This window comes from Acanthamoeba castellanii, assembly GCF_000313135.1.
Source record: "Acanthamoeba castellanii str. Neff unplaced genomic scaffold scf7180000084669, whole genome shotgun sequence".
Classification (NCBI taxonomy): Eukaryota; Discosea; order Longamoebia; family Acanthamoebidae; genus Acanthamoeba; species Acanthamoeba castellanii.
Window position 1 is genome coordinate 876,567 of NW_004457554.1, and position 24,022 is coordinate 900,588.

Here is a 24,022-nt window from a genome sequence, read left to right on the forward strand (position 1 = left end):
ACGAGATTAAGAAGGAGAAGAGCGACATGGATACACCATCATCACCTGAAGTGTCGACTACGACCCATCTGGAGAAGCACTATGCTCATGGATTCACCCTCGAGGTGGGCTCGTGCGCAATCCAAGGTCGGCGCCCCTACATGGAAGATAGAAGAACGATAATCGAGGACCTGCGGGACATGATGTCTCAAGCGGGCAAGGAACATAGCCCGAACGGAGCGGGAGAGCGATGCTCCTTCTTCGCCGTCTTTGATGGCCACGGAGGCCAGCTGGCGTCCACCTTCGCCTCGGGCTACCTCCACAAGAACCTTGTAAAATCTGCCCATTTCCCCCACGATCCCATCCGGGCCCTCGAGGAGGCCTGTGAGATCACCGATCGCGAGTTTGCGGAGAAGTACCAAAGCGCGACCTCGCAAGATGGCACCACCGCGTGTATGGTCCTCATCATGGGCCAGCGCCTCTACGTCGCCAATGTGGGCGATTCGCGTGCGGTCCTCTGCCGAAAGGGTGCGTTTGTCCCCCCCCCACGCAATCAGATCTGCGGGCCTGCTAGCAGATTGGATCGATCCGCGCATCACCTCGCAGCTGCCCGCGCTCATCAATGAGGCTCATTTTCCCATATCGTGGCGTAATTTCAGGCAAGGCCGTGGCCCTCTCCGACGATCACAAACCCGACAAGCCAAGTGAGAAGAAGAGAATCGAGGATTCTGGCGGTGTAGTTAAAAAGGGCTCTTTTTTCAACATCCCCATGGGTCCATTCAGGCACGCTTTTCCACTCAATCTCCAACTCCTCTCGCTGCAGCAAATTGTCTCATACTCACGTACGATTTATGCAGAGTATACCAGGGCGATGGTATGCGGGGCGGCCTTGCCGTGTCGCGAGCGTTGGGAGACACCTTCTACAAAGACCCTAAGAGGCCAGGTGCACTTTTCTGCCACTGCAGCACTATTGTGCCGTGCTTTGCTCTGCATCATCTCCTTCCCTGCGCATGGTTAACACGGTTGATTCATCACATGACAGCAATGGAGTGGTTGGTGAGCGCAATCCCAGAGATCAAGGAGGAATCTCTCCAACCTGGTGCGGACGAGTTCTTCATCGTGGCGAGCGACGGCTTCTGGGACGTCTTCTCCAACGAAAACGCGGTTTTGCTTACGCGCGAGCTGTTGCAAAAGAAGGAGCTCAGCCTCGCTGACGTCGCCCAAACGCTTACGGCCAAGGCCTTCTCAAGGTAACTTGCTGCTGCTCAACCTTCCATACAGTCCGCCGCCCCCTGTGCCAATCCTGACTTTGCCTCACCCCTCTTACAGAGAGTCTCTGGATAACATCACCGTCGTGATTGTCCGATTCATTTCGGACGGCACGATGGAGACCTCCAACGAAGGGGCGGAACGGGCAGACGACGAGGAGACGGACGAGATGACGGTGCTCGTAGACGAGGGAGGTGTGGTGCCGAAGGAGGACGACGAAGATCTGTCGCTGGACGTGGACAATGAGGTGATCATCCGAGAGGTGAGCCCCTCGCCCGAATCTAGCGCCGCCGCCGACTCAACAAGCACAGCGGCGGCTGAGGGATCGTAACGAGGAGGAAGGAGCTCGACCTTACGTTGATCAACTCTCGAGTCTGCACTCCACCGCCGAGACGCTAGGGAGCGAGCGGGCAAGCGAGCGGGAGGAGGATCGTGTGTGATAGGGCGACGAGGAAGAAGAGAGGCGTCACGAACTGTTATGAACAACAACCAGTCGAGGAGGAGACTGCGCGAGACCGACCACGTTCTGCGGAGGTTCGTGTGGCTTGCCAACCACAAAACAACCAAAAAAGTGATTTCCGTTTCTTTTCTCGGTTTACTTTTCGTACCTATTTTCTTTGCTTGCATTTTTCTTTTTCTTTCTTTTTCCAGAGCTGGCCGTTGTTGCCTTGCCACCCGGAGCACAAACGAGAGGAGTCGAGGGGACACCTTCGCCACGTACCATCGGCACCTGGTACCTCCATCTCCTTGAATGGGGTTAGTTCTTTAGTTGCCTGTGCACGAGCACTTTTTTAAGTTAATATTCTACATTATTATAACACGATTAAATGATTTTTACGCTTCGGCCCCGGCCTTCCCCCTAGTGGTGATGGCGAGCGGCGTCGGGGAAAAAGCGCGGTCTGCCTTGCGCCAGAGTGTGCCTGTGGTGGAGGCCCAGCTGGAGCGGTACCTCGCGCGCACGTTCGGCATCGACAGGCGCACGACCGACCTCTCGCAGGCCCACGTGCGACGGCTGGCGCGTCTTCTGCGCCACAGCGAGGAGGGTGGCGATCGCCAGCGGCCGCCGAGCGACGACGAGGACTTTGCGCTTCAGCAGTTCTGGCGACTCGAGTCGCAGCAGCTCCAGCAGCACAAGCGATCGACGACCACAACCAAGCGGCAGGCGCGTCTGCTCTGCTTCCTGGGCGACATCGTCCAGCGGCAGCGCAGTACCGACGACGACGATGGCGACGACGATGACGGCGTCCGCAGCCTGATCAGAGCCGTGATCGGCGGTAGCCGCGCGTGGCAGTACCTCAAGGTGGCGGTGGCCTACGCGCTGGTGGCGGCGTGCGTGATGCGCGCGCTGACGCTGTGGGGCCGCGGCAAGATGGAGCTCTTCATGCACGACCTGCGCGTCTACTTCCTCGAGCGCCAGGTCCTGGACCTGCCCGGAGTCGGCGCGCGGGCCGTCGACGCGCTCCTCCTCCTGCTGGCGGCCATCTTCCTCATCCTGCTCCTCCTCGTCTGCTGCTACTTTGTTCGCACCGACAACGAAGATGACGATGACGATGACGACGATGTAGAGGAAGAGGAAGACGACAACGAGCTGGTTGGGCGTCACTCGATGATCGGAGCCGAGCAGCGGCGCGCATCAGCCACTACGAAGGCGGCGGCGGCGGCGGCGGTGGAAGAGGAGGACACGAAGCCGCTGGAGGAGCGGCTGATGGAGCGCATGGAGGACATGTTCGAGGCGGAGATGCGCAAGGTCGAGGAGAAGCTCCGGCGCAAGAAGGAGGCGGCGGCGGCGAAGAGAAAGAAGCGCGAGGAAGAGAAGCGGGAGCGGGAAAGGGAGAGGCAGCTCGCAGCGGAGCACGAGGCCAAGAAAACGAAGAAGAAGGAGGAGGAAGACGAAGACGATGCGATGCGGGAGCGCGAGGAGTTGATGAAGAAGGAGGCGGAGGCGGAGGAGCAGGAGCGAGAGCGTAAGCGCGAAGCGGAGCAACAACGGAAAGGGAACAGGAGGAAATGAGGGAAAAGGAGGAGCAAGAACGAAAGCGACAGCTCGAGGAGGAACAGCGTCGCATCCAACAGGAGGAGGAAGAGGAAAAAGAGCGAAAGCGACGGATCAAAGCGCATCGTCGGGCAGAGGAAGCGGAGCGGCAGCGGCAGCTCGACGCACAGCTCCGAGCGGCGGAAGAGGCGGCGGCCGAAGAGGAAAGGAGACGTGCGGAGGAGGAAGAGCTCAGGGCCGCCGATGAAGCCGAGCGGCAGCGGCAGGAGGCGGAAGCGCGCCGAAAAGCCGAAGAAGAGGAGCGTCAGAGAAAAGAAGACGAGCAGCGAAAGAGAGAAGAAGAAGAGGAGGAGCGCCAGAGAAAAGAAGTCGAGCAGCGAAAGAGAGAAGAGGAGGAGGAGGAGGAAAAGCGACGGAGGAAGGCCGAGGAGGAAGCAGCAGAGCGAGAGCGACAGATCGTGACACAGCGCGAAGCGGAGGAGGAAGAGGAGAAGCGAAGGGCCAAGGCTGAGGCGGAGGCCCAGCAACGAGCCGACGAGGAGAAGAAGAAGAAAGAGGAGGAGGAGGAGGAGGAAAGAGGAGACGGGAAGAGGCGGAGAAGGCCGAGAAGGCCGAGAAGGAGGCGGAAGAGGAGCGGAAGCGGCAGATCGAGGCGATGCAGCGAAGAACCGACGAGGAAGCGCTAGCGGAAGCGGAGCGGAAGGCGAACGAAGACAGGGAGGCCGAAGAGCGGCGTCGGGCCGATGAGGAGAAGGAGCGGCAGCGGCTGATCGAAGTGGAGCGCCGGGCCGACGAAGAGGAAGAACGAAAGCGACGAGAGGAGGCGGAAAACAGAGCGCAGGCCGAGGAAGAGAGAGCGGCGGCGGAAGAGGAGGGGCGACGGCAAAGGGCAAAGGAAGAGGAGGAGCACAAACAGAGCGAAGAGGCGGCGAGACGGGCGGCCGAGGAGGCGGAGGAGCAACGAAGGCTCAAGGAGGCCGCCGAGCGCGCGACCGAGGAGGAGGAAGAGCGAATGCGAAGAGAAGACGAAGCGAAGCGGGCGGAAGAGGAGGCCGAACGGCAAAGGGCAGAGTCGGAAGAAGAAGAAGAAGAAGAACGGAGACGGGTTCAACGTGAAGAGGAAGAGAATGAAGAGCGGCTTCGAGCCGAAGAGCGAAGAAAGGCGGAAGAGGAGGAGCGACTGCGCGCAGAGGAAGAGCGAAGAGCGGAGGAAGAGCGAAGACGCGAGGAGCAGCGACAGGAGGAAGAGGAGCAGCAGCGAAGAGCCGAAGAGGAGGAAGCGCTCAAGCTCAAGCTGAAGGAGCAGGAGGAAGAGGAGGCCGAACGCGCGAGGGCCGCGGCAGATGAAGAGCGAAGGCGACGCGAGCGAGAGGAAAGTGAGAGACAGGCGGCGGAGGAAGAGGAGAGACGCAGAGCCGAGGAGGCGCGGCAACGAGCCGACGAGGAGCTGGCAAAGGCGGCGGAAGAGAAGCGGCTGGCGGCCGAGGAACAAGCACGACAAAGGGCTGAGGAGGAGGAGGAGAAGGAGGAGGAACAGCGGAGGCGAGCGGCCGAAGACGAAGAACGACGACAACGCGAGGCCGAAGAGGCCGCAGAGCAGAGGAAAGCGGAAGAGCAGGAGCGCAGAGAGCGGGAGGAGAAAGAGGCGCAGGCGAGAGAAGAGGAAGAGCGACGACTGGAGGAAGAGCGAAAGCGACAACAGCAGGACGACGACGACGAGGAGGACGAGATCGAACCGCAAAGCCTCTTCTCCGAAGAGAATGGCACGGAGGGCGAAGAAGAGGAAGAAGAGGGTGAAGAGGAGGAGGAGGAAGACGACGAAGAAGGCGAAGAGGAAGAGGAACAAAATAGCGAAGACGAAGCCGAAGCGGGACCAAATAGCGAAGAGGGCGAGGAGGAGGAGGAGGAGTTGCTTGAGGTCGACGCGGATGAGTTCGAGGGCGTGCGCATCTACATGGAAGAGGAGATCCAGCAGATGAGCCCCGAAGACCTCTCCTTCGCCGACATGGAGGAGAACGAAGCCGACAACGACCGCGAGCTCAGCATCGACGGGAGCGAATACGACAGCGACTTCGACAGCAGCCGGGGCTCGAGCCGCGCGCAGAGCGACGAGGAGGATGACGCGCTCGACTGGGGCGACGCGGACGACGCCGGTCGGGCTGCGCGCGATTGGAGCGCCCCGCTGTCGGCCTACGGCCTGCCCCGCAGCGGGCTTCGCATGTCGCAGGGTCCCACGATCCTCATCAGCGGCCGTAGCCTCGAAGAAAGCGAAAATGTCGACAAAGGCGGCGAACCGGCCTTGAAGGAAAAGAGCGAAGAGGACGAGGAGAAGGAGAGGAGGCGGCAGGAGCGGAGGAGGGCGCGGCGGAAGGCGAGGGAGAAGGAGAAGCGGCGCCTGGAGCGCTTGAAGAAGGCCGGCCTGCTCTCGCCCCAGTCCTCGAACCGCCTGTCGCGACGTTCTCGCTCCACGTCAACACCGCCCCCGCTGGCCACCGCGACACGACGCAGATCGCGATCGTCTTCCTGCAACCAGCCGGTGTGACCTCTCCCCTCCTCCACTTGGTTCGTTTCATACGATCGTGCGCTCATCGCCTCATCACTTCACTTCACAAAACCACTACGAGCAGATGGAGCCGCCGCCGACGGTGGAGGCCTTGCTGAACAAGCTCATGGTGGAGCAAGACGTGGAAATCCCCGTCGAGCGCGTCAAGAACAGGGAAAGTGTCTACAAGATCTGCAATAGGGTACCTCGGCTTCTGCCTCTTTCTTTCTGTTCTTCTTTCGCGATCTAGGCCTTACCGCCGCGGTGTACACACGCGCTACGCAACCGATATAGGTCATGACCATGAGTGTGGTCAACGGCTTCGTGGTGATCCGGGTCGGCGGAGGCTACATGAAGTTCGATGAGTGGTACTTCTACTGATGACTCTACGCCTGGCCCAATTCCTCCTCTCTCTTCTCCTGACTTTGATGATGGTGGCGCGTAGGTACGGCATCTACGGCAAGAAGGACAGGCTGAAGGTCAATACAGACGTAATAGGTGCGTACAGTGACGTCCTCTAGCTATTGATGAAAAAATCAATCCTTACATGTGCAACGCCACCGCCACACGCACACGCCAAACACAGAGCAAAGAGCGACGCACGTTCGAAAATCACGACACGTAAGCCTGGTCGGCAAGGACAGCCAGATCGTGACCCTGCCGGCGCGGAAGGAGAGGACCAAATCACGCTCGAAGACGAAGACGAAGACGACAAAGAAGGAGACGACAACGACCAAGAAGAAGACCAGGCGGAGGAAGAAGCCAACAGCCACTGAAGACGTTGGGCCGAAGCCAGAGTGAGTGGGCGCCAAAATGAATTAATAAAAATAAAAATAAAAATAAAATAGAAAAGGTGTTGGAGATTGGACAGGAAGAGATTTTACTCAAATCAAAAGGAAGTGATTGAACGGACAGGAGAGATGAGCTCAGAGACCACAACGACGGCGCCATCGGATCAGCTGCGATTCGTGGTTACGCCGCGCATCCGCAAGGCCCTGGCACTGGCGACAGCCCAGATGGATAAAAAGGCCGTTTTATCCGCAACGAAGGAGACAAGGGAGGCCCTACACAAGCTGCACAAGGACAAAAGTGCTAACGAGGTGCCTCTCGGGCTCTTGCGCCAGCTCTCCCGGGTGCTCCTCCAAATCAAGGCGAGCAGTAATGACGGGTCCGATCAGAAATCGAGGGCTGCCGTGGTCGAGTATGCGCATCTTCACGAACTGCTGCAGGGCAGCCAACCAGTCGTGGCTCGCCCTCCACCGCCACCCAAGAAGGTGCCACACCGACCATCCTTTCTTCCTTTATTTATTTTATTTATTTTTATTTATTTGTGCCTGTTGGTGTGCAGACGCCAGAGCAGGAGGCGCTGTTCAACAGATTGCAGATTGAGCTCGACAACAAACGATATGCCAAGCACGTCTTCCTCCTCTTCATTTACTTGTCTTCTTGCATCCGCCCCACTGCGTGGTTGTACAGTCTCGTTCTCTTTCGCTCCTGAGCTCATGGGTTTCTCTTACAGCATGGTGAAGAATGTTGTGGCGACGAAGGACATGACGCAGGGCAAGCGAAAGAACGAGTTCCGTGAAGCCATGCATCAGGTGAGGCCCTCTCTCGCCTCTCATCTTCACGTGTTGCTGACCCAAGGGCTGACCTGTAACGTCAATGGCACTCTCGTCCAACTCCACTGCAGGCATCGCTCGGCATTGACATGATTGTGATGATCGTTGTGGGCTTCATTGCGGGCTACTTCGTCTTCAGCCGCTGGGGCACCGTATGCACTGCTCTTTAGCCAGAGAAGCCCGTGCTCCCCTTAATCAAGCTGACGCTTGTGAGCGTGTATGCGTGTGATGCAGGTGCCGGGCGTGATCGGAGGAACGTTGCTGGGAGTTGCGATCATGCTGGTGGAGATGGTGTTGATCGTCATCCGAGGCTCGCGCATCGAAGAACAAGAGGCCGAGAAGGAGAAGACCAAGTTCAAGCCCAAGTCCAAGAAGAAGGCCAAGCTGTCGTCGGCCATCTCCGTCGAGACCATCACCGACGACGCCAAGAAGCGAAAATAGCGAGCTTGGGCTCAACGTGCGGAGTGTGCTGTACAGCCACCTTAAGCGATCGTTTCTTTTTCTAATTCTTGATCGTTTCTGATCAGCTTGCACTGCAACCTCCCTCCCCACACGAAAAACGAAGTGAAGAAGGAAGGACCCTGGGCTGATCATCATCATGCACCGCCCGCGCGTCACCTGCCACTCATGGCGAAGCACTGGAGAATAAGGAGAGAAGAGGCGGAAAATGGCCTTCAGCTGATGGCAGGCGACAGTCCTCTCAGTCTTTACAACCGACGGCTGGCCCGGGTCGGTGAGCAACACCCTCTTTCATCAACAACTGCAAGTTTCACATCCACAGCTGGCCAACACTCTTCACACAATGAGCACTGAACTCCGCACCAAGCAGCCCAAGAACATCATCGGCCACGACAACAGCTCAGTGGTCAACTGGATCCACGTGGCCATCATCGCGCCCGGCCTGGTACGCTTCTGCATCCTCTTATGCGTCTGGTGTTGGGCTTTCGGGACTGACGGCACGACCGGCAGGCGGCACTGGCCTACCGGCCTCAGTACGTCAAGTACATGCCATGGGTGGGCGGGGCAGTTGCTGTCATACACGGTACGCCTCCTCCCCAGAACTTCTGCGAGGTGAGGCCACACATTCCTCCATCTCATGCTGACGTCGTTGTTGCGCAGGCTACCTCGCCATGGTCAAGGGCAAGCCGGAGAAGATGAAGAACATCCCCTAACTCACCACCAACCCTGCCACACTCGCCTTCAAGACCTTAATAAACCACAACCCGCACAACACTTGCACTCCCTGCACCTGGAACCCTGGGGTGATTGGTTTTGTTTTGGCTGTTCGAGACCGGGCCAACAAAAACAACCTTCATTTTGTTCGTCGCTCCCCGCATGTCGCATCAGCTCGTTGTTGTCCTTGTATGGGCTGCCGCGCTGGTGCTGTTGAGCACCAACTCGGTCACTGCAGTGGCCCACACGTACTCGGCTCTGCCCTCTGACTTCCTCGTCACCCACCTGCCCGGCTTGGTTACCCCCCCCCGTCGCTCTTCGCTTTCGCTCTTTTCAAGTCCCCCCCGAAATGTGGCGCAGGCTCACTGTGGCGCGGCTGTGCAGGATGGGCAACTGCACTCGCGAAACTATGCAGGCTACATCACCGTAGACGAGGCTCGCGGGCGCAAGCTCTTCTTCTGGTTCTCCGAGAGCCGGAACAATCCGGCAGCCGACCCCGTACGATTCCCGGGACTCGTCCTCCCCGAACCGCGAGCCCTGCCTCACTCTCTCACTCGTTCATTTTTGCCCACTCTGGCTGGCTGCCGTAGTTGGTGGTGTGGTTCAATGGCGGCCCGGGCTGTTCATCGCTCACCGGCGTTACGAGGGAGCACGGACCGCTGCATCCCAACGGCAACCCCGAGGGCGGCATGGAGGAGAACGGGTGGAGTCTTAACAGGTCAGACAACACACGTGCACTGCCATTCACCACTTGTAAGCAACAACCACTGCCTTCTCACCTGACAACTACTGCGTTGGGTGTTGGGTGTTCCGTCTGGCCTCGCGTGTGCAGGGTGGCGAACATGCTGTTCATCGAGGCCCCTGCCGGCGTGGGCTTTTCGTACTCGGACACGCCCAGCGACTACAACACCAACGACACCAAGACAGGTTCGTGACAACCCGGTCCGTCGCTGCGAAAACACGAAATGAACACAACCAACTGGTGCTTTGTGGTTGTGGTGGGTGCTGCACAAAGCTGAGGACAACTACGCATTCCTGCGCAACTGGTTCAGCGTGTTCTCCCACTACCGCTCCCATGACCTGTGGATCAGTGGCGAGAGTTACGCAGGCGTCTACGTGCCCATGCTCACGCACCAGATTCTCAACGGGTGCCTCCATCCCCCCACCCTTACAGTTCTCTTGCCCAGGCATTATCCAGGCGCCTGACCACCTTGTTTGTTTAGCTCCGATGCGGTCATGCGGTCGCAGCTCAAGGGAATCATGCTGGGCAATCCGGTCATCGATTGCCCCGACTACGGCATCAACATCAATCGGCCTCCTCTCCTCGTCGAGCTCTTGTACTACTTATCTTACGCCCTCCACTCTCTCCGCAGTGCAATTTGCTGACCAGTGGCTTTTTCTACGATAACTACAGCTACTGGCACGGCATGGTGAGCATCTCGGACTATCTGACGTGGCGCGCGTTGGAGTGCGACCAGCCCAAGGAGCCCTACCCCGAGAAGTGCGTCAACTTCTACCTGGAGATCAGGAAGGACACTGGCCACATCTACGGCGACGATCTCTACACCAACTTCTGCACCGGAAACAGGCACCCGATCCCGCACTCCCTCCATGCGTGCCGCTGGCACGTCACACTCACTCGCGTGTATGTTTGTGGACACACGCGACACACACGACATACACGGCACACGACACACACACACACAACGCGATTGATCAGCTCTCTTGATATCTTCGAAACGACTCCTGATTGCCTCACCTTCTCCGATGTGGCAAGTCGCTGGCTCAACGTGCGGGCCTCCCACCCAACCTGTTCAGCCCAATCCTTCCCCAGTCAGCTGACTGACCACTCGCTGTCGCACTGTCCAGCGCGAAGACGTGCAGAAGGCGATCCACGCTCGCGTGGGCACCAAGTGGGAGAGCTGCACCGGCAAACTGAACTACACCGAGCAGAACTTCAACATGCTCGACTATCTTGGCGAGATCTTCGAGAAGAAGCCGCAGCTCAAGATCCTGTACTTCACCGGCGGTACGATGTGTCGACTTAAATACACGTCGCTCCCCACCCAGTGGTCGCTCACCGACGCTTCTGCGGCGCAACAGACGTGGACATCGCCACGGTCCCGTTTGCGTACACCCAGTTTTGCCTCAACGCTCTCCACCGCCCCATCGTCAAGAAGTGGAAGTGCGTTTTGTGACCCGCCGGGCCGTCTACGCCGTCGCTTGGTGGCTCACTGACATGCTCCTCTCGCTCTATGTCTGTCTGTCTGTGTCTCTCTCTCTCTCTGTTTTGTATGCGAAGGCCGTGGTACGTACCTGGCGTGCAAGCGGTGGCGGGTTACTCGGAGGTGTTCGACACGTACACGTTCGTCACCATCAAGGGCGCCGGACATGAGGTACTGACTTCTTCTTCTGCACAACCCCTGTGTTGGTTAGTACTGAGCTGAGTGCAACCCCCAGGTGCCGATGTTCCAGCCGGCCTTGGCGTACCATGTGCTCTCCAACTTTCTCAAGTCCGGCGCGGTGCCCGACGTCCTGCCGCCGCGTCGACAGGCCATCAACAACAGGCGCCGCTGGTAACCGCAGGCGCCCTTGTTAGCTCAACTCAATTGCCTATGACACGCGGGCTTCTCTCTCGGTCTGCCACTCGAAAAGATGATGTGGCCATCATGAATTCTTGATAGTGCTGACACCCTCTCAATTCTCGCGCGTGGTCCAGAATGAGACGACGCAACTGGCGTGGTCGATGAGAGGCGCCGACACAATGAACGATTGACGGTGTGTTCGTGTCAACGTTCATGCACCTCACCTCTCAACTCATTGCACGCGCACGCGTTCTTGTCTCTTCCTACGCCCAAAGCCTCTAGGTTCAATCACATTGGTTACCAACTGGAGGAGTAACCTCACACTCGGCGAGAAGGGTCACTCACGCGCACCATCTATGCTAGTTTCGTGATCCTCCCCATGTACAACCTCCTCGCCAGCAGCCGATCGCGCTCATCCCAGCCGCACCCAGCGTTTGCAGTCATCGAAATTTCGAGATTTAAATTTGCTGGTTCGGCTTCGACCGGACTCGAAACAGGGTTTATGGCGAATCGGTAGAGAATCCGTAGAAATGGTGCCACGTTTCATGCCAATGACTGACGCGGCTCATTAATTTGACAGTTGGCGGCGGACATGCGCTGCCAGTTGTCATTCTGCGCCATTTCGCCCCACCACCACACAACCGAACCGCAGGACCGAGGTATCTGCAGTCTTCAGTCATTTCTCGACCTCAACGAGCGTAGAGAGCAGCCTTGCGTCGAGCACAGCTGCCAGCCCTTCCTCCTCATCATCCCACCCCCCGACCCGCTCAGCGTCGTCTTTCATTTCAACTGTCAACCGCACGTCGTATGCGAGTGCGCTGTTGAAGTTACCACCCACCACCCTCGTTCCGAAGCACAGCCCGTAACGCAACGCGGCGGCTCATAAGCTACCTCTCGACACCTCCCGTCAGTCAAAGATTAGTTCCTTCACGACTCCCGCCTACGCGGCCGAGGTGGGCCACCACCAGCACCACTACTACTCGCCTGCGCCTCCTCCTCTTCATCAACAGCAGGGTATCGGCATCTTGACCAACGCCTCCGACATCATGACCCTGCCCAACCGCTCGGGCTACGTCGTGGCCGGTGGTGGTCGGCCTCCTACTCAGCAACATCAACAGTCGGCGGCCGCCGTGCACCACCAGCAACAGCAACAGCTCTCGGCGGCGCATCAACAACAACTCCGACAGCAGCAACAGCAACACCACCAACAGATGATGATGCCCTCGCTTCCGCCGGTGGGGGCCTACACGGCCGGCCGCACATCGTCGGGCATCCTCGAGCATCCATCCTCCTCGCCTTCGTCGTCGCCGGCCTCCTTCCAGTTGCCCGGCGGCGGGATGCTTCCAGGTGGTCTGCCCCTCCATCTTCAGCAGCAGCAACATCAGATCCCGAGCCTTCACCATCTTCAACAGCAGCAGCCGCCCCATTTGATGTATCCGGACGACCTCCGCTACGGCCTCCATCCTTCGTCTGGCCTCCATCATCTTCCGTTCTCCGCGCCCCCTCTCTCCGCCTCTTCGATGCAGCAGCAACAGCAACCCTCTTCTTCCTCGACTACCTCTTCATCTTCTGTCATGCCGCCGATGTCGGCCACCATCACAATCGCGCCTTCGCTCTCGCCCTCCGTCATCGACGCCTCGATCGAGCAGCTCTTCCCTCTGAGCGGCAAGGCCTCGACGTCGACCAAGGAGACCCACGGCTCCATCCTCGACACCGAGCTCGCCGGCATTATCAACAACGTCGAGATGATCGAATCTTCGGGAGCCGGATCGAACATGGAGGAGACCAAGGTCAAGCTGGAGACCAACCCGCTCCACCCGATGATGCTCGTCGTAGCCGGTGCGGTGGGCGGTAAGAATCTCCCTCACGAGAGCGAATGGGCGGCGCGTCAACAGCAGTCCATCCTCCATCTCGCCTCCATCGTCGCCTCGCCCCCCTCCCCCGCCTCGCCATCCACCTCGTCGCCTCTTGGCACCCCGCGGAGCAGCGGCACCGGCACCGGCCTGAGCGACTGGTCGCTCGACGGCTTCTGCAAATCGCAGGGCATCAATCTCAGCTCGACGCCCAAGACGAGCAAGGGCGAGGAGTTCATCCACAAGGTGAAGAAGCTCCAGGAGGCCTACGAGGTCGAGCTGGGCCAGCTCAACCTGGTGGCTGACCAGTACGCCTCGCACGTCATGTCCCTCCTCAAGGCCCAGGCCGCCACCCGTCCCATCACCGACAAGGAGCAGTCCATGAAGCTCGCCGTCCTCCAGGAGCGCTTCGACTACCTTCGCACTCAGCTCAGACAGGTGAGCCCTCTTTTCCTTCTGCCTCCTTCCTTCTTGGTCTTTCTTTGTAAGAAGGTTGAAACTGACCCTTGTTGTCTCTCATTCTCATCAACGCAGAGCGTGTGCAATGCGATCGTTCTTCTCCAGAAGCACTACAACCAAGTGAAGAAGAAGAGGAGGAGCTTGAACAAGAAGGCCACCGAAGTGCTCAACACCTGGTTCTTCAACCACCGTACGCATCCCCTTCTCTTTGGTGTCGTTTGTTTAGTCTATCGAGACATTCGCTCATCGTCACCATCTCCTCCGCTTTCGCAGTGAACGACCCCTACCCGAGCGACGAAGAGAAGATGATGCTGGCCTCGCACTGCGGCCTCACGCTCAACCAGGTGAACAACTGGTTCGGCAACAAGCGCATCCGCTATAAGAGGAAGTGTCTCGAGGAGGAGGCCAAGCGTGGCAAGGCCATCCAGCAGCACATGGAAGAGCTGGGCCAGCCGCAGGAAGGCAGCGGCGGTGGCAGCGGCAGCGAAGGCGCCCTCCAGTCCTCTCAGCACTACGCGCAGTACGAGCCGATGGCCGCCGGACCCGCCGGCGTCGAACTCGACTCAGGCACAACTCAGTACTACATCTAAGCCGCTGGGGCTATCCGCCACTTTCGTCGTCTCTTCGTCGTCGTCGCGATATCCAGCCGCGGCATCGTCATCCATCCGCCTCCTCACTCTCTCCACCCCGCGACCGCCCTCGCCGCCGCTCGTCTCCTCACCGACCACGCTTAGCGCGGAAGATTCTGCACGTTTGCCCACTCGAGGAGCGATCAGGCGCCGGCGCGAGCGAAAGGGATGGCGATGACCCAAGCTTCGCCATGACCAAGACTTCCTCTCCCGATCAACGGAAACGAAGCGGCGGATCGCACTCCCTTCGTCTTCCTCTCTGTAATTCTTATCATTTTGTCCTTCTCTCCTCTGTCCCGTTACGTGTATAGCTCCTCTCTCTCCCTCTCCCTCTCCCCCCCTCTCTCTTTGTCAAGCACTGTACATCCCAATCAACCATCAAACAAAGCAACACCCACCAGCCCCACGCACTTGTCCATTTTCCTTTTTCTTTTCAATCTTCTTTTGTTCGCGATTCCTCTTCCGCGAAAGACGCAATCAACAGCAGAAGGAGAAAAAGAACCGCCAGATGAATCGATTAAACACAGCAACATGCAGAAAGGAAGTTGGGGAGGAGGTGGCACAGCGTCTGGAAGAGGGCGAGGAGGTGGAGGCAGGGGAGCAGGTCCACGCTACACGCCGGCGGCAACCACCGGGACCATCGACCAATTCGTGACAACAAAATCCACGAATCGACCCCCGGCTCGAAGCCCCAGCAGACCAACCACCGCTGTTGCGAAAGCTTCTCCAGCTGAAGCAGAAGCCCAACCTGAACCAACAAAGGTGGAGGAGGACCTTTACAGTACTGACGAAGCCGCAACAGGGGAGGTCATCTACACCGTCGGCTATGGAGGGCTCAAGAGCACGGATGCGTTCGTGGAGCGGCTGAAGGCCAACGGCATCACGCGGCTCTTGGACATCCGGATCAGCCCCCACTGCGGCTTCAACAGGGACTTCACGGGCCGGGCCATGGGCGTGCTGCTGCGCAAGCAGGGCATCGCCTACGAGCACTTCATGGAGCTGGGCAACGTGTGGCGCAGCGAGGGCTCCGAGCCCGAGCTGGACGCGGCCATACGGCTGCGTCTCTACCGCGAGCTCATGACCACCGCCGGCGAGCTCCTCACCCGCCGACTGCGCCAGCGCGTACAGGCCGCCCCACACGAGCGAATCTGCATCCTCTGCGCCTGCGGCGACGTGCGCGAGTGCCACCGGAACATCGTCGCCACCTACCTTCACGACACCCACCACTACACCATCCGACACATCTGAACAATCCCCCCCCCACCCTCCCACACCAACAACCCTCGTGTTGCGTGCCGTGCGGACGCGTGGCCGGATTGGCCTGCCGCGAAAGTGAGTTAACAATGTCATCATTCGTTGTTCCCGCAACTTGCGCTCGTGCTATCGGCGTGAGGAGTACCAACAGAGACATTACAAGATGGCTCGCTGCTCACTGCTGCTGGGCGTGGCTGCGCTACTGTGCGTTTTGTGTGCCGCCTCTGCGGCTTCCGGCTCCTCGCCGGCGGACTACCTCGTTACCTCCATCCCCGGCTATGTACTGCCATGTCCCAAATCTCGGGCTCTCATCATCTCGAGCTTGACGCATTGATTGCACAGTCTCCCTAATTTGCGAGATTATTATTAGGAGGGGCGAGATCTTCCCTTCCGCAACTACGCTGGCTACATCACCGTAGATGAGGATCATGGACGCAAGCTCTTCTTCTGGTTTGCCGAGAGCCAGCGCAACCCCGCCTCCGACCCCGTACCCTCCCCCATTTCCCTTCGCTCTTTTGCCGCTTTCGCTTTCGTGCACAGGCCGGGGGGGAGGGCGGACGCGTTTTGGTGAGCGGACTCAAACCAAGACTCGCTCTCGGCTTTCTGGTTGTGGGTGGACAGTTGGTGGTGTGGCTGAACGGTGGTCCGGGCTGTTCGTCGCTCATCGGCGCGACCCAAGAGCACGGGCCGTTGCGTCCCAACGGCAACCCGCAGGGCGGCGTCGAGGAGAACAAGTGGAGCCTCAACCGAGTGGCGAACATGCTGTTCATCGAGGCCCCTGCCGGCGTGGGCTTCTCCTATTCCGACACGCCCAGCGACTACATCACCAACGACAACAAGACCGGTTCGTGACAACCCCTCACTTTCGTCCGCATTGCACGTTGGTCTTCTTCTATGGCCATCAGCCTCACTTCGCAAGTGACAATGTGCGCGCACAGCGGTGGACAACTACGCGTTCCTGCGCAACTGGCTCAACGTGTTCCCCCACTACCGCTTCCACGACCTGTGGATCACCGGCGAGAGCTACGGCGGCGTCTACGTGCCCATGCTCGCGGACCAGGTCATCAACGGGTACCTGTCGCAGCTCCCGTAGTTGGTCGTCTCCAAACCGAGGTTTTAACTCCGATGGTGTGTTGCCCGTCTTGTGCAGGCCCGACGCGGGGCTCAAGGCGCAGCTGAAGGGCCTGATGCTGGGCAACCCGGTCATCGACTGCCCCAACTACGGCATCATCGTCAACAACCTCCCTCTGCAGGTCGAGCTCTAGTACGCACCCCAAGCCTCCTCCCTCCCTCGACCTCGACCGTTGCTCATTTCACTTCGGTCGAAATGGCCCGTAACTAGCTACTGGCACGGAACGGTGAGTATTTCGGACTACCTCACGTGGCACGCCACCGGCTGCGACGAGGTCAAGGAGGAGTACCCCGCCAAGTGCCACATGCTCTTCGCGCAGATCGTGCTGGCCACCGGCAACATCGACGGCGACGACCTCTACAGCAACTACTGCACTGGCAACAGGTACACCACACATGGGTAGTTAGTTAAGCTGTTCACTGAATTCCAGACTCACAAGCGTACATTTCCAGCTCGCTCGATATCTTTGAGCAGACCCCGAACTGCCTGCGCTTTGAGACGGTGGCGAACCGCTGGCTCAACGTATGTTGATCTGCTTGCTGCGCCCGCCTTCGGGAAGTCACGCTAATGTTCCCTCCCCCCTCTTTGGGCCACCAGCGCGCTGATGTTCAGCAGGCGATCCACGCCCGTGTGGGCACCAAGTGGACCGAGTGTAGCCGCGCGCTCAACTACACCATGCAGAAGCAGAACATGCTCGTCTACCTGCAGGAGTTCTTCGTGAAGAGGCCCGACCTCAAGATCCTCTACTACTCCGGAGGTATGCACCCTGACCCGCCTGGTCCCGTCAGCAGCGCACCACACCACCGCCCTATCTCACTCCCTCCCCCAATCCCGACCTTCAGATGTCGACATTGCCACCGTGCCCTTCGCCTACACTCAGTACTGTCTCAATGGCCTGCACCGCCCCATCGTCAAGCGGTGGAAGTACGTTGCCCCCTATCGGGCCTTCTCCTCGCAGCGTATGTTCACTACTGCACTTCAGTTGAGCTGATCGCCCCACCACCGCACCACTCCACACGGTTGAAAAGGCCGTGGTATGCTCCCGGCGTGCAGGCGGTGGCGGGCTACAGCGAGGTGTTCGACAGGTACACCTTCGTCACCATCAGGGGCGCCGGACACGAGGTACGTTGCCATGCAAGCCTAGGGGCTCCCCACGAGGGAGATCAATCGATTGATCGCTCGCTCAACCAACCACCTAGGCGCCGATGTACCAGCCTGCCCTGGCCTACCACGTATTCTCCAACTTCCTCCAGTCGGGTGCCCTGCCCGAGGTAGCGCCTCAGCGCAGGCCCGCCATGGCCAGGCGCCAGTGGTGATTAACTACCACGAATCGTCTCTCCCGGCCTCGGTTTGAGTGCAGGCCACGCCCATGTGCGCCTATCTCACCACCACCAAATGCACCTTCTTCCCACAACAACACACACACCATGTGGAGTGACGGGGGGCAGCTCACCTCCGTCTGCAGAGCCCTATGGATGTGTCAGAGGCCACTCTCGAACCATCAGCACTTTCAGCACCCGTCGGTCCGTTCGCGAAGATTTCCTGCCAAGCTTGGTGGCTCACCCATCTTGGTGGGCTCGTCTCAATACCGCCGAGATCAGGGGCCACACCAATCATGATAGGCCTCATTGGGGTAGGTCATCAGCGTGTAGAGTGCCACCAGATGGTTGGCTTTCATCTATCGACCTTGAAACAAGCGCAGAAATTCCCAGGTTGTGCTCAGTTCATGGTCTACCACACACTCGAGATTCAAGCCGACGGGCCAACACCCAAACTATCTCTCGGCCCTTCAAATTCGACCAACCCCCGTGCTCTTCGCCAGCTTCGCCGCCTTCTCCACCTCTTCCACTACCAAACCCGGATTTTATCAGGAATTTTGGCGTGTCGACAGCCATCTCAGCGCGCATTGGATGCGATTTAACGGAAATTTAATCGTGGCCTATCAGTGCGACCGGCGGCCGACTCAGCAACGGCTGGTTTCGGAAGAAAACACGGCAAGTAGCCGCTCAGACCAACCGCAAGCCGCAGGCGAAACGTTGCGGTCGCAGGGTCGGCTAAGCGGGCGAGACCAGCACGCCAGTCACTCCCCATCCCGCAGCCTAAGCGATCAGGTGGCCTCCCCTATTTATTCCTTCTTGTCTTCCCAACATCCTCCTCCTCATCGCCCAGCGAAGAAGAACCAGAACACCACACCTCACCACCTTCAACCCCAGAAACACAACGAATCAAAAAAAAAAAAGAGAGTACGAGCTCCATCTTTTTTTCCACTTCTTCTTGCTTCTTCTTTGTCTTCTTCCAGTCCCTTACGGCGTTTTTCTACTTTCTTTCTTCCCTCCATAAGAAGAAGAAGCTTCCATCTCTCTTTCCACCCACTACGTTTTTCTTCAGATTACAAACCAACAAGATGAGCCAAGTTCAAGTCGTGTCCAACACCCAGGCCTGGAACTCGTCGGCCCTCGGTTGCGGCCCTGTCGAGCCCGTGGTCAGCCGAGTCTCGTCTTCTTCATCTTCGACCGCCGGCGGCGTGAGCAAGCTGCGCCACCGATCGCGAGTGCAGGAGAACAACAACAGCAGCAGCAGCAACAAGGAGAAGGAGGTCCAGCCCACGACCGACGAGAGAGCCCTGCGCGACGAGAGCAAGGCGGCGCGCCGGCTGCTGCAGAAGAAGCAGGACGCGATCATGACCCTGGCGCAGGAGCGGTTCGGCAACGAGGCCCAGGCCAAGCAGGAGGTGCTCCACGCCTACGCCAAGCTGGCGGTCAAGTGGTTCCAGAAGACGACCGAGGGCCAGACCTTCGACGCCAAGAAGGTCGAGAAGCAGATCCAGCAGACGCTCGAGGTCTTCTCCAACTTCCTCAAGGAGTGGCGCATGGACTACCTGCTCCTTCCTGGTACGGCTCTCGCAAGCTCTTCGTTCTTCTTCGTTCTTCGTTCTTCTTCGTTCTTTGTCGCTTTCGTTCTTCTGCGCTTTCGCTCTTATAGAGTGTGTTTAGTGATCGGGATGAGGTTGCTAACGTGCTCTTCTCTTCGTTCTGCAGCCCTCATCTATGTCGAGCGTTACTTCAAGGTGTTGGGCTCGATCTCGTACCAGTACGTGTTCGACCTGTTCCTCACGGCCGTGGTGCTCTCGATCAAGTTCTGGCACGACCCGGTGATCGCCAACACCACCTTCTCGAAGATCTTTGACATCCCCACCAACGTGCTCACCTTCAACGAACTCAACTTCCTCTACGCCGTCGACTACAACCTCGTCCTCGACCAGGAGCACGTCCAGGTCTTCACCAGGCGTCTCGTCTTCTAATCATCGCGACTCTCCGCCGCCACTACCACCTGAGTAAAGAGGAATACTTCCTCTGCCCGACCTCACCACTCCTCTTCCACCAAGCTTCATTCATCTCTCTCTCTCGCTCGCTCGTTGCACGCCGACGTCGACTCTCGTACATACCTTCTCTCCCCTCATCTTCGCAGCCTCTCCGCTCTCTCGCTTTCCTCTTCGACTTCTCTCTGCTTCGCCACAAGAAGGATTGCCCAGAAGAAGCGCTCTTCTGAACCTCAACGGCCGCCATCCACAGAGTGGATGTGTGCAGCTGCACCGACCACCACCTCCCTATCTCTATCTCCATGTCTCTGTCATCACCCAACCACCTCCATAATGTATATATTCAGTTTACACCCTTAACCCCCAACATGTGAATACCGTTCATACCCAACCTGCGTCGTCTTCTTCCTCCGGCCAGGTGTGAAATGAAAAGAAAATGCAAGGAAAAAAGGGAAAGAGCCATTTTGCTGAAGGAGAGATGGAGAGCAACAAGCCGCGCCGCATCGGCTACTACATGTCCCAGAGCAAGCTCGCTCGTCTCCCATGGGCCGAGATTACTGCCATCGCCCTGTATTCATATTCTCCCTTGCCCTTCCCATTTTACCAGATAATGTGTTGGATTGATCGAGAGTTTTTCTTTTCTTTTTCTTTTTTTCAATTTCGGGGCCACGCACAGGGCCAAGGGCTGCGAGTTGGTGGCCGTCGACCTGGAGCGGGACATCGCGGAGCAGGGACCCTTCGACATGCTCCTCTACAAGGTGCGCATTCCTCTCCTCCTTGTCTTCGTAAAGACGACCCGTGTGTACTACATGCCATCATCATCACCGAGCGTGACGTGGCGTGGTGGCCTTACCTCGCCTTCCTCCTTCCTTCGTAGGTGACCGACGAGCTGGTGCGTGGTGACGACGAGAAGCAGCAACGCAAGATCGCCAACCTGGAGGTACTCCACTAGACTCTACTAACGCGCCACACCACCACACCACACCACACACACACACACACACATACAACACACGCACACGCACAACACGCACACACAACGTCAGCCCGACTCACCACCTGGCGCACGCGTGGGTTCTGCGTTTCACTTTTCCTTGTTCTTCTTTGTTGTCGTGCTCGTAGGCCTATCTGGCGTCGCAGCAGGGCAAGCTGATCGACGCGGAGCCGATCAGCAAGCAGCGGGCCATCATCGACCGACAGGGCATTTCGAGCCTCCTCGTCGACGTCGAGCGCCAGCTGCCTCAGGTTTTTTCCATTCTCAGCCTGCTTCCTCTCTGCCCGGTCCTCCGTAGCTCATCAATCGCTCGTGCGATGCTTTTAAACCGCACACACCGTGTGTGCGCGTCGTGCGTGTCGTGTGTTCCGTGCGTGTCGTGTGCGTTGTGGGTGTGGCGTTGTACGCGGCAGGCACTGCAAGCTCAGATTCGATCGCCGCGGTACGCCATTCTGGCGCAGAAGGCGGATGACTACTCTGCTGCGTTGGCTGCCGAAGAGGTCCATTTCCCTGCCAGTACGTTCCCTGTCCATCCCGCCCGCCCGCCCGCCCATCACACGTCATGCCCTCCATTCGCGGGTCCTAACGCTCTTGCCTGCTCTGCTGGGCATGGTCCAGTCGTGAAGACCATCCAGGCGTGCGGCAGTGCGGCCTCGCATGAGATGGGCATCGTGTTTCAGGAGAAGGACCTCCACGCCTTCGAACTGCCGCTTCTCGTCCAGGTACCTTTGAGTCCCAGCGGGCCGCCCAATCATGGCTAAAGCGTCGCTGTCATCACCGTCGAGTCGGTCATCTACTCACCGCGCAGTGTGTGGCGTGGTCGTGATCCGCCCAGGAATACTACAACCACGACGCCGTCGTCTTCAAGATCTTTGCCGTGCGCGACGAGGTCTACATCGTGCGTCGTCCCTCGCTCCGCAACATGGGCGACGATGGTACGAGCCAGACCCCCCCTTCATCTTCCTCTCTATTCGTATGTTGTTGTGTTCACCCGAAGTGACACGGTTCCCCCCCCCCAAGAAACGACCTGCATCACGTTCAACAGCCAGGAGCCCCTGCCCAGCACCCTCTTCGACAAGAGCTTCGACGTGCAGGTTCACTCTTCGAATTCTCCTCTTTCTTACTCCCTGATTCAGTGTTGTGTCTAATCTTTTTTTGCTCATCACACACACGCGTTTGGGCCTTGCGCGTTGCTGGTGAGAGCAGGACCGTGCACGCTTGGCCGACCCGCCGCTGGACACGGTGAAGCACGTCGCGGGAGCCCTGAGCGCCACCCTGGGCCTGTCCCTGCTGGGATTCGACATGGTCACCAACACCAAGACGGGGCAGCACGCCGTCATCGACGTCAACTACTTCCCGGGTACGGCCCGCTCCCATGCCATCCACGCCTTCAAACGTTGATGGCCCTAACGCGCATGCGTCATGTTCGCGTGCGTGCACCAGGCTACTCTGGGACGCCCAACTTCCCCGAACTCTTTGTCAACTTCCTCCTGCAGCGCCTCAATGAGGCCTAATCGCTTTCCTGACGCCAGAGAGAAGTTATTTCCTTACAACTCCAGTCCTGTTCGCCCTCATCAGCCCTTGCTGGCAAAAACTGACCCCCGCGTGGCTTCATCAGCTCACTCCCATTGGGCTCTCAATCGAGGTATCTCCCCCCCTCTCTATTTCTCCAGTACCCAGCAGGCTGATGGCAATGCAGTGATTGTGTGTAAAGTATTGAGTTACGATGTCTAAAAAGAACTACAGAGAAGTGATAGAGAGGGGGCTGTTGGCCCGCGGGGGCGCGCTTGCGGTCCACCATCAGCAGACGACTAGTAGGCGCCATCGCACTCGGGACAGCACTTGCGGTGGTCGGGGCAGCACTCGCCGGCCTTGAGGTACTTGCCGTGCTCGTCCGGATAACAGCCCTGCGCGTCGGCGTAGAACACGCCGCAGTCGAGCTCGATCGGGTAGCAGCCCTGGGCGTCGCGGTAGCGCCACTCGTGGCCGACCTTGCGCGGGCAGCACCCGTGGCCGTCCTTCCACTGGCCGCCGGGGCACTTCTTCTTGTTCTTGTCGTCCTCGCACGGCTTGTCGGTCGTGGTCTTGCGGCACTCCTCCGTCGTGGTGGTGGTGTGCTTCTTGGAGGTGGTGGTCTCCTTGGGGCACTCCTCGGTCGTCGTGGTGGTGCGCTTCTTGGTCGTGGTGGTCTCCCTCTTGGTGGTGGTGGTCTCCTTGGGGCACTCCTCAGTCGTGGTCGTGGTGTGCTTCTTGGTCGTGGTGGTCTCCTTGGGGCACTCCTCGGTCGTGGTGTGCCTCTTGGTCGTGGTGGTCTCCTTGGGGCACTCCTCGGTCGTCGACGTGGTGTAGTGCTTGCGGGTGGAGGTGGTCTCCTTGGGGCACTCCTCGGTCGTGGTGGTGTGCCTCTTGGTGGTGGTGGTCTCCTTGGGGCACTCCTCCGTGGTCGTGGTGTGCTTCTTGGAGGTGGTGGTCTCCTTGGGGCACTCCTCCGTGGTCGTGGTGGTCTTGTGGTCGTCAGGGCGGATGCAGCGCTCGTGGCACTTGCGCTCCCACGAGCACGACTCGCCGGCCTTCAGGTAGTTGCCCTTCTCGTCCGGATAGAACCTATTTGTGTGTTGACCAGGTGTCATAATCAGCCCGTAAGGTAGGTTGTGGATGCTGTGTGTGTGTGTGGTGTGAGCGGTGGGGCGGTACCCATTGCCGTCAGCGTAGTAGACGCCGCAGCCGACGTCCTTGGGGTAGCACTTGTTGCCGTCGCGGTAGTAGGCCTTCCCGTTGATGAGCTCCGGACAGCAGCCCTTGCCGTCGGGCCAGTAGCCGCCCTTGCACGGTCCTCCGTCGTTCCTCATCTTGCCGTCGGCCATGGCCGCCGTGGCTGCGAGAGCGAGGCCCAAGGCCACCACGAAGAACAACTTGCTTGCCGGAGACATCGTCGCACTTCTTCTTGTCGTCGTGTCTTGAGGTTGGTTTGGATAGTAAGGTCGTTGGTGATGAAGTGATGGTCGAGGGAGAGCCTTGTCTTTTTGTGGCCGTCACCGGCCAATCACACCGTGGCTTCTTGAGCGCGCTAAAGGTCCTGAGGTGGGGATACAGGCCATTGCACAAATAGAGGGCAGGCATCAAGGGAGCCGAGTTTCCCCTGGTGGCGACCACGGGCGTAAGGGGCGCTGGGCTGGGGCAGGAACTGGAGCCTATGCCTGCCGTGTGCCGAGTCACCCAACT

At 58.8% G+C, this 24,022-nt stretch overlaps 12 protein-coding genes across 12 annotated transcripts; 11 read left to right on the forward strand and 1 right to left on the reverse strand.

Moving 5' to 3' along the window:
* Positions 1-26: 26 nt before the first annotated feature.
* On the forward strand, positions 27-1,579 carry ACA1_116940 (protein phosphatase 2C domain containing protein; the record flags this gene model as incomplete). The annotated part of the gene is made up of 5 exons (XM_004342282.1): positions 27-507; positions 639-752; positions 839-922; positions 1,022-1,229; positions 1,309-1,579. The coding sequence occupies 5 exons, from the start codon at positions 27-29 to the stop codon at positions 1,577-1,579; spliced, it is 1,158 nt and encodes a 385-aa protein (XP_004342331.1).
* A 2,317-nt stretch (positions 1,580-3,896) lies between these two features.
* ACA1_116950 (uncharacterized protein) lies at positions 3,897-5,783 on the forward strand (the record flags this gene model as incomplete). The annotated part of the gene is made up of 1 exon (XM_004342283.1): positions 3,897-5,783. The coding sequence occupies one exon, from the start codon at positions 3,897-3,899 to the stop codon at positions 5,781-5,783; it is 1,887 nt and encodes a 628-aa protein (XP_004342332.1).
* An 85-nt stretch (positions 5,784-5,868) lies between these two features.
* On the forward strand, positions 5,869-6,559 carry ACA1_116960 (uncharacterized protein; the record flags this gene model as incomplete). Its single annotated transcript, XM_004342284.1, has 4 exons — positions 5,869-5,985; positions 6,078-6,151; positions 6,229-6,281; positions 6,432-6,559. 4 exons carry the CDS (start codon positions 5,869-5,871, stop codon positions 6,557-6,559), a joined length of 372 nt encoding a protein of 123 aa, XP_004342333.1.
* A 144-nt stretch (positions 6,560-6,703) lies between these two features.
* On the forward strand, positions 6,704-7,843 carry ACA1_116970 (uncharacterized protein; the record flags this gene model as incomplete). Its single annotated transcript, XM_004342285.1, has 5 exons — positions 6,704-6,979; positions 7,132-7,223; positions 7,303-7,381; positions 7,474-7,533; positions 7,637-7,843. The coding sequence occupies 5 exons, from the start codon at positions 6,704-6,706 to the stop codon at positions 7,841-7,843; spliced, it is 714 nt and encodes a 237-aa protein (XP_004342334.1).
* A 361-nt stretch (positions 7,844-8,204) lies between these two features.
* Positions 8,205-8,574, forward strand: ACA1_116980 (uncharacterized protein; the record flags this gene model as incomplete). The annotated part of the gene is made up of 3 exons (XM_004342286.1): positions 8,205-8,306; positions 8,372-8,444; positions 8,522-8,574. 3 exons carry the CDS (start codon positions 8,205-8,207, stop codon positions 8,572-8,574), a joined length of 228 nt encoding a protein of 75 aa, XP_004342335.1.
* A 163-nt stretch (positions 8,575-8,737) lies between these two features.
* On the forward strand, positions 8,738-11,155 carry ACA1_116990 (carboxypeptidase; the record flags this gene model as incomplete). Its single annotated transcript, XM_004342287.1, has 12 exons — positions 8,738-8,872; positions 8,960-9,073; positions 9,166-9,293; positions 9,408-9,502; positions 9,591-9,723; positions 9,799-9,912; positions 9,966-10,190; positions 10,296-10,365; positions 10,445-10,604; positions 10,679-10,760; positions 10,878-10,971; positions 11,036-11,155. The coding sequence occupies 12 exons, from the start codon at positions 8,738-8,740 to the stop codon at positions 11,153-11,155; spliced, it is 1,470 nt and encodes a 489-aa protein (XP_004342336.1).
* A 1,051-nt stretch (positions 11,156-12,206) lies between these two features.
* On the forward strand, positions 12,207-14,062 carry ACA1_117000 (homeobox domain containing protein; the record flags this gene model as incomplete). The annotated part of the gene is made up of 4 exons (XM_004342288.1): positions 12,207-12,992; positions 13,056-13,451; positions 13,548-13,662; positions 13,746-14,062. The coding sequence occupies 4 exons, from the start codon at positions 12,207-12,209 to the stop codon at positions 14,060-14,062; spliced, it is 1,614 nt and encodes a 537-aa protein (XP_004342337.1).
* A 570-nt stretch (positions 14,063-14,632) lies between these two features.
* ACA1_117010 (uncharacterized protein) lies at positions 14,633-15,349 on the forward strand (the record flags this gene model as incomplete). Its single annotated transcript, XM_004342289.1, has 2 exons — positions 14,633-14,705; positions 14,904-15,349. The coding sequence occupies 2 exons, from the start codon at positions 14,633-14,635 to the stop codon at positions 15,347-15,349; spliced, it is 519 nt and encodes a 172-aa protein (XP_004342338.1).
* A 169-nt stretch (positions 15,350-15,518) lies between these two features.
* Positions 15,519-17,803, forward strand: ACA1_117020 (serine carboxypeptidase; the record flags this gene model as incomplete). Its single annotated transcript, XM_004342290.1, has 11 exons — positions 15,519-15,635; positions 15,726-15,842; positions 15,977-16,199; positions 16,294-16,426; positions 16,506-16,619; positions 16,698-16,871; positions 16,940-17,009; positions 17,103-17,244; positions 17,330-17,411; positions 17,516-17,609; positions 17,687-17,803. 11 exons carry the CDS (start codon positions 15,519-15,521, stop codon positions 17,801-17,803), a joined length of 1,383 nt encoding a protein of 460 aa, XP_004342339.1.
* Positions 17,804-18,891: 1,088 nt separating this feature from the next.
* On the forward strand, positions 18,892-19,788 carry ACA1_117030 (cyclin protein; the record flags this gene model as incomplete). Its single annotated transcript, XM_004342291.1, has 2 exons — positions 18,892-19,378; positions 19,526-19,788. 2 exons carry the CDS (start codon positions 18,892-18,894, stop codon positions 19,786-19,788), a joined length of 750 nt encoding a protein of 249 aa, XP_004342340.1.
* A 496-nt stretch (positions 19,789-20,284) lies between these two features.
* Positions 20,285-22,314, forward strand: ACA1_117040 (Rasrelated GTP-binding kinase; the record flags this gene model as incomplete). Its single annotated transcript, XM_004342292.1, has 10 exons — positions 20,285-20,376; positions 20,483-20,564; positions 20,684-20,746; positions 20,929-21,051; positions 21,214-21,316; positions 21,419-21,522; positions 21,636-21,735; positions 21,821-21,894; positions 22,007-22,160; positions 22,244-22,314. 10 exons carry the CDS (start codon positions 20,285-20,287, stop codon positions 22,312-22,314), a joined length of 966 nt encoding a protein of 321 aa, XP_004342341.1.
* A 297-nt stretch (positions 22,315-22,611) lies between these two features.
* On the reverse strand, positions 22,612-23,664 carry ACA1_117050 (uncharacterized protein; the record flags this gene model as incomplete). Its single annotated transcript, XM_004342293.1, has 2 exons — positions 22,612-23,404; positions 23,495-23,664. The coding sequence occupies 2 exons, from the start codon at positions 23,662-23,664 to the stop codon at positions 22,612-22,614; spliced, it is 963 nt and encodes a 320-aa protein (XP_004342342.1).
* Between the last annotated feature and the right edge of the window lie 358 nt (positions 23,665-24,022).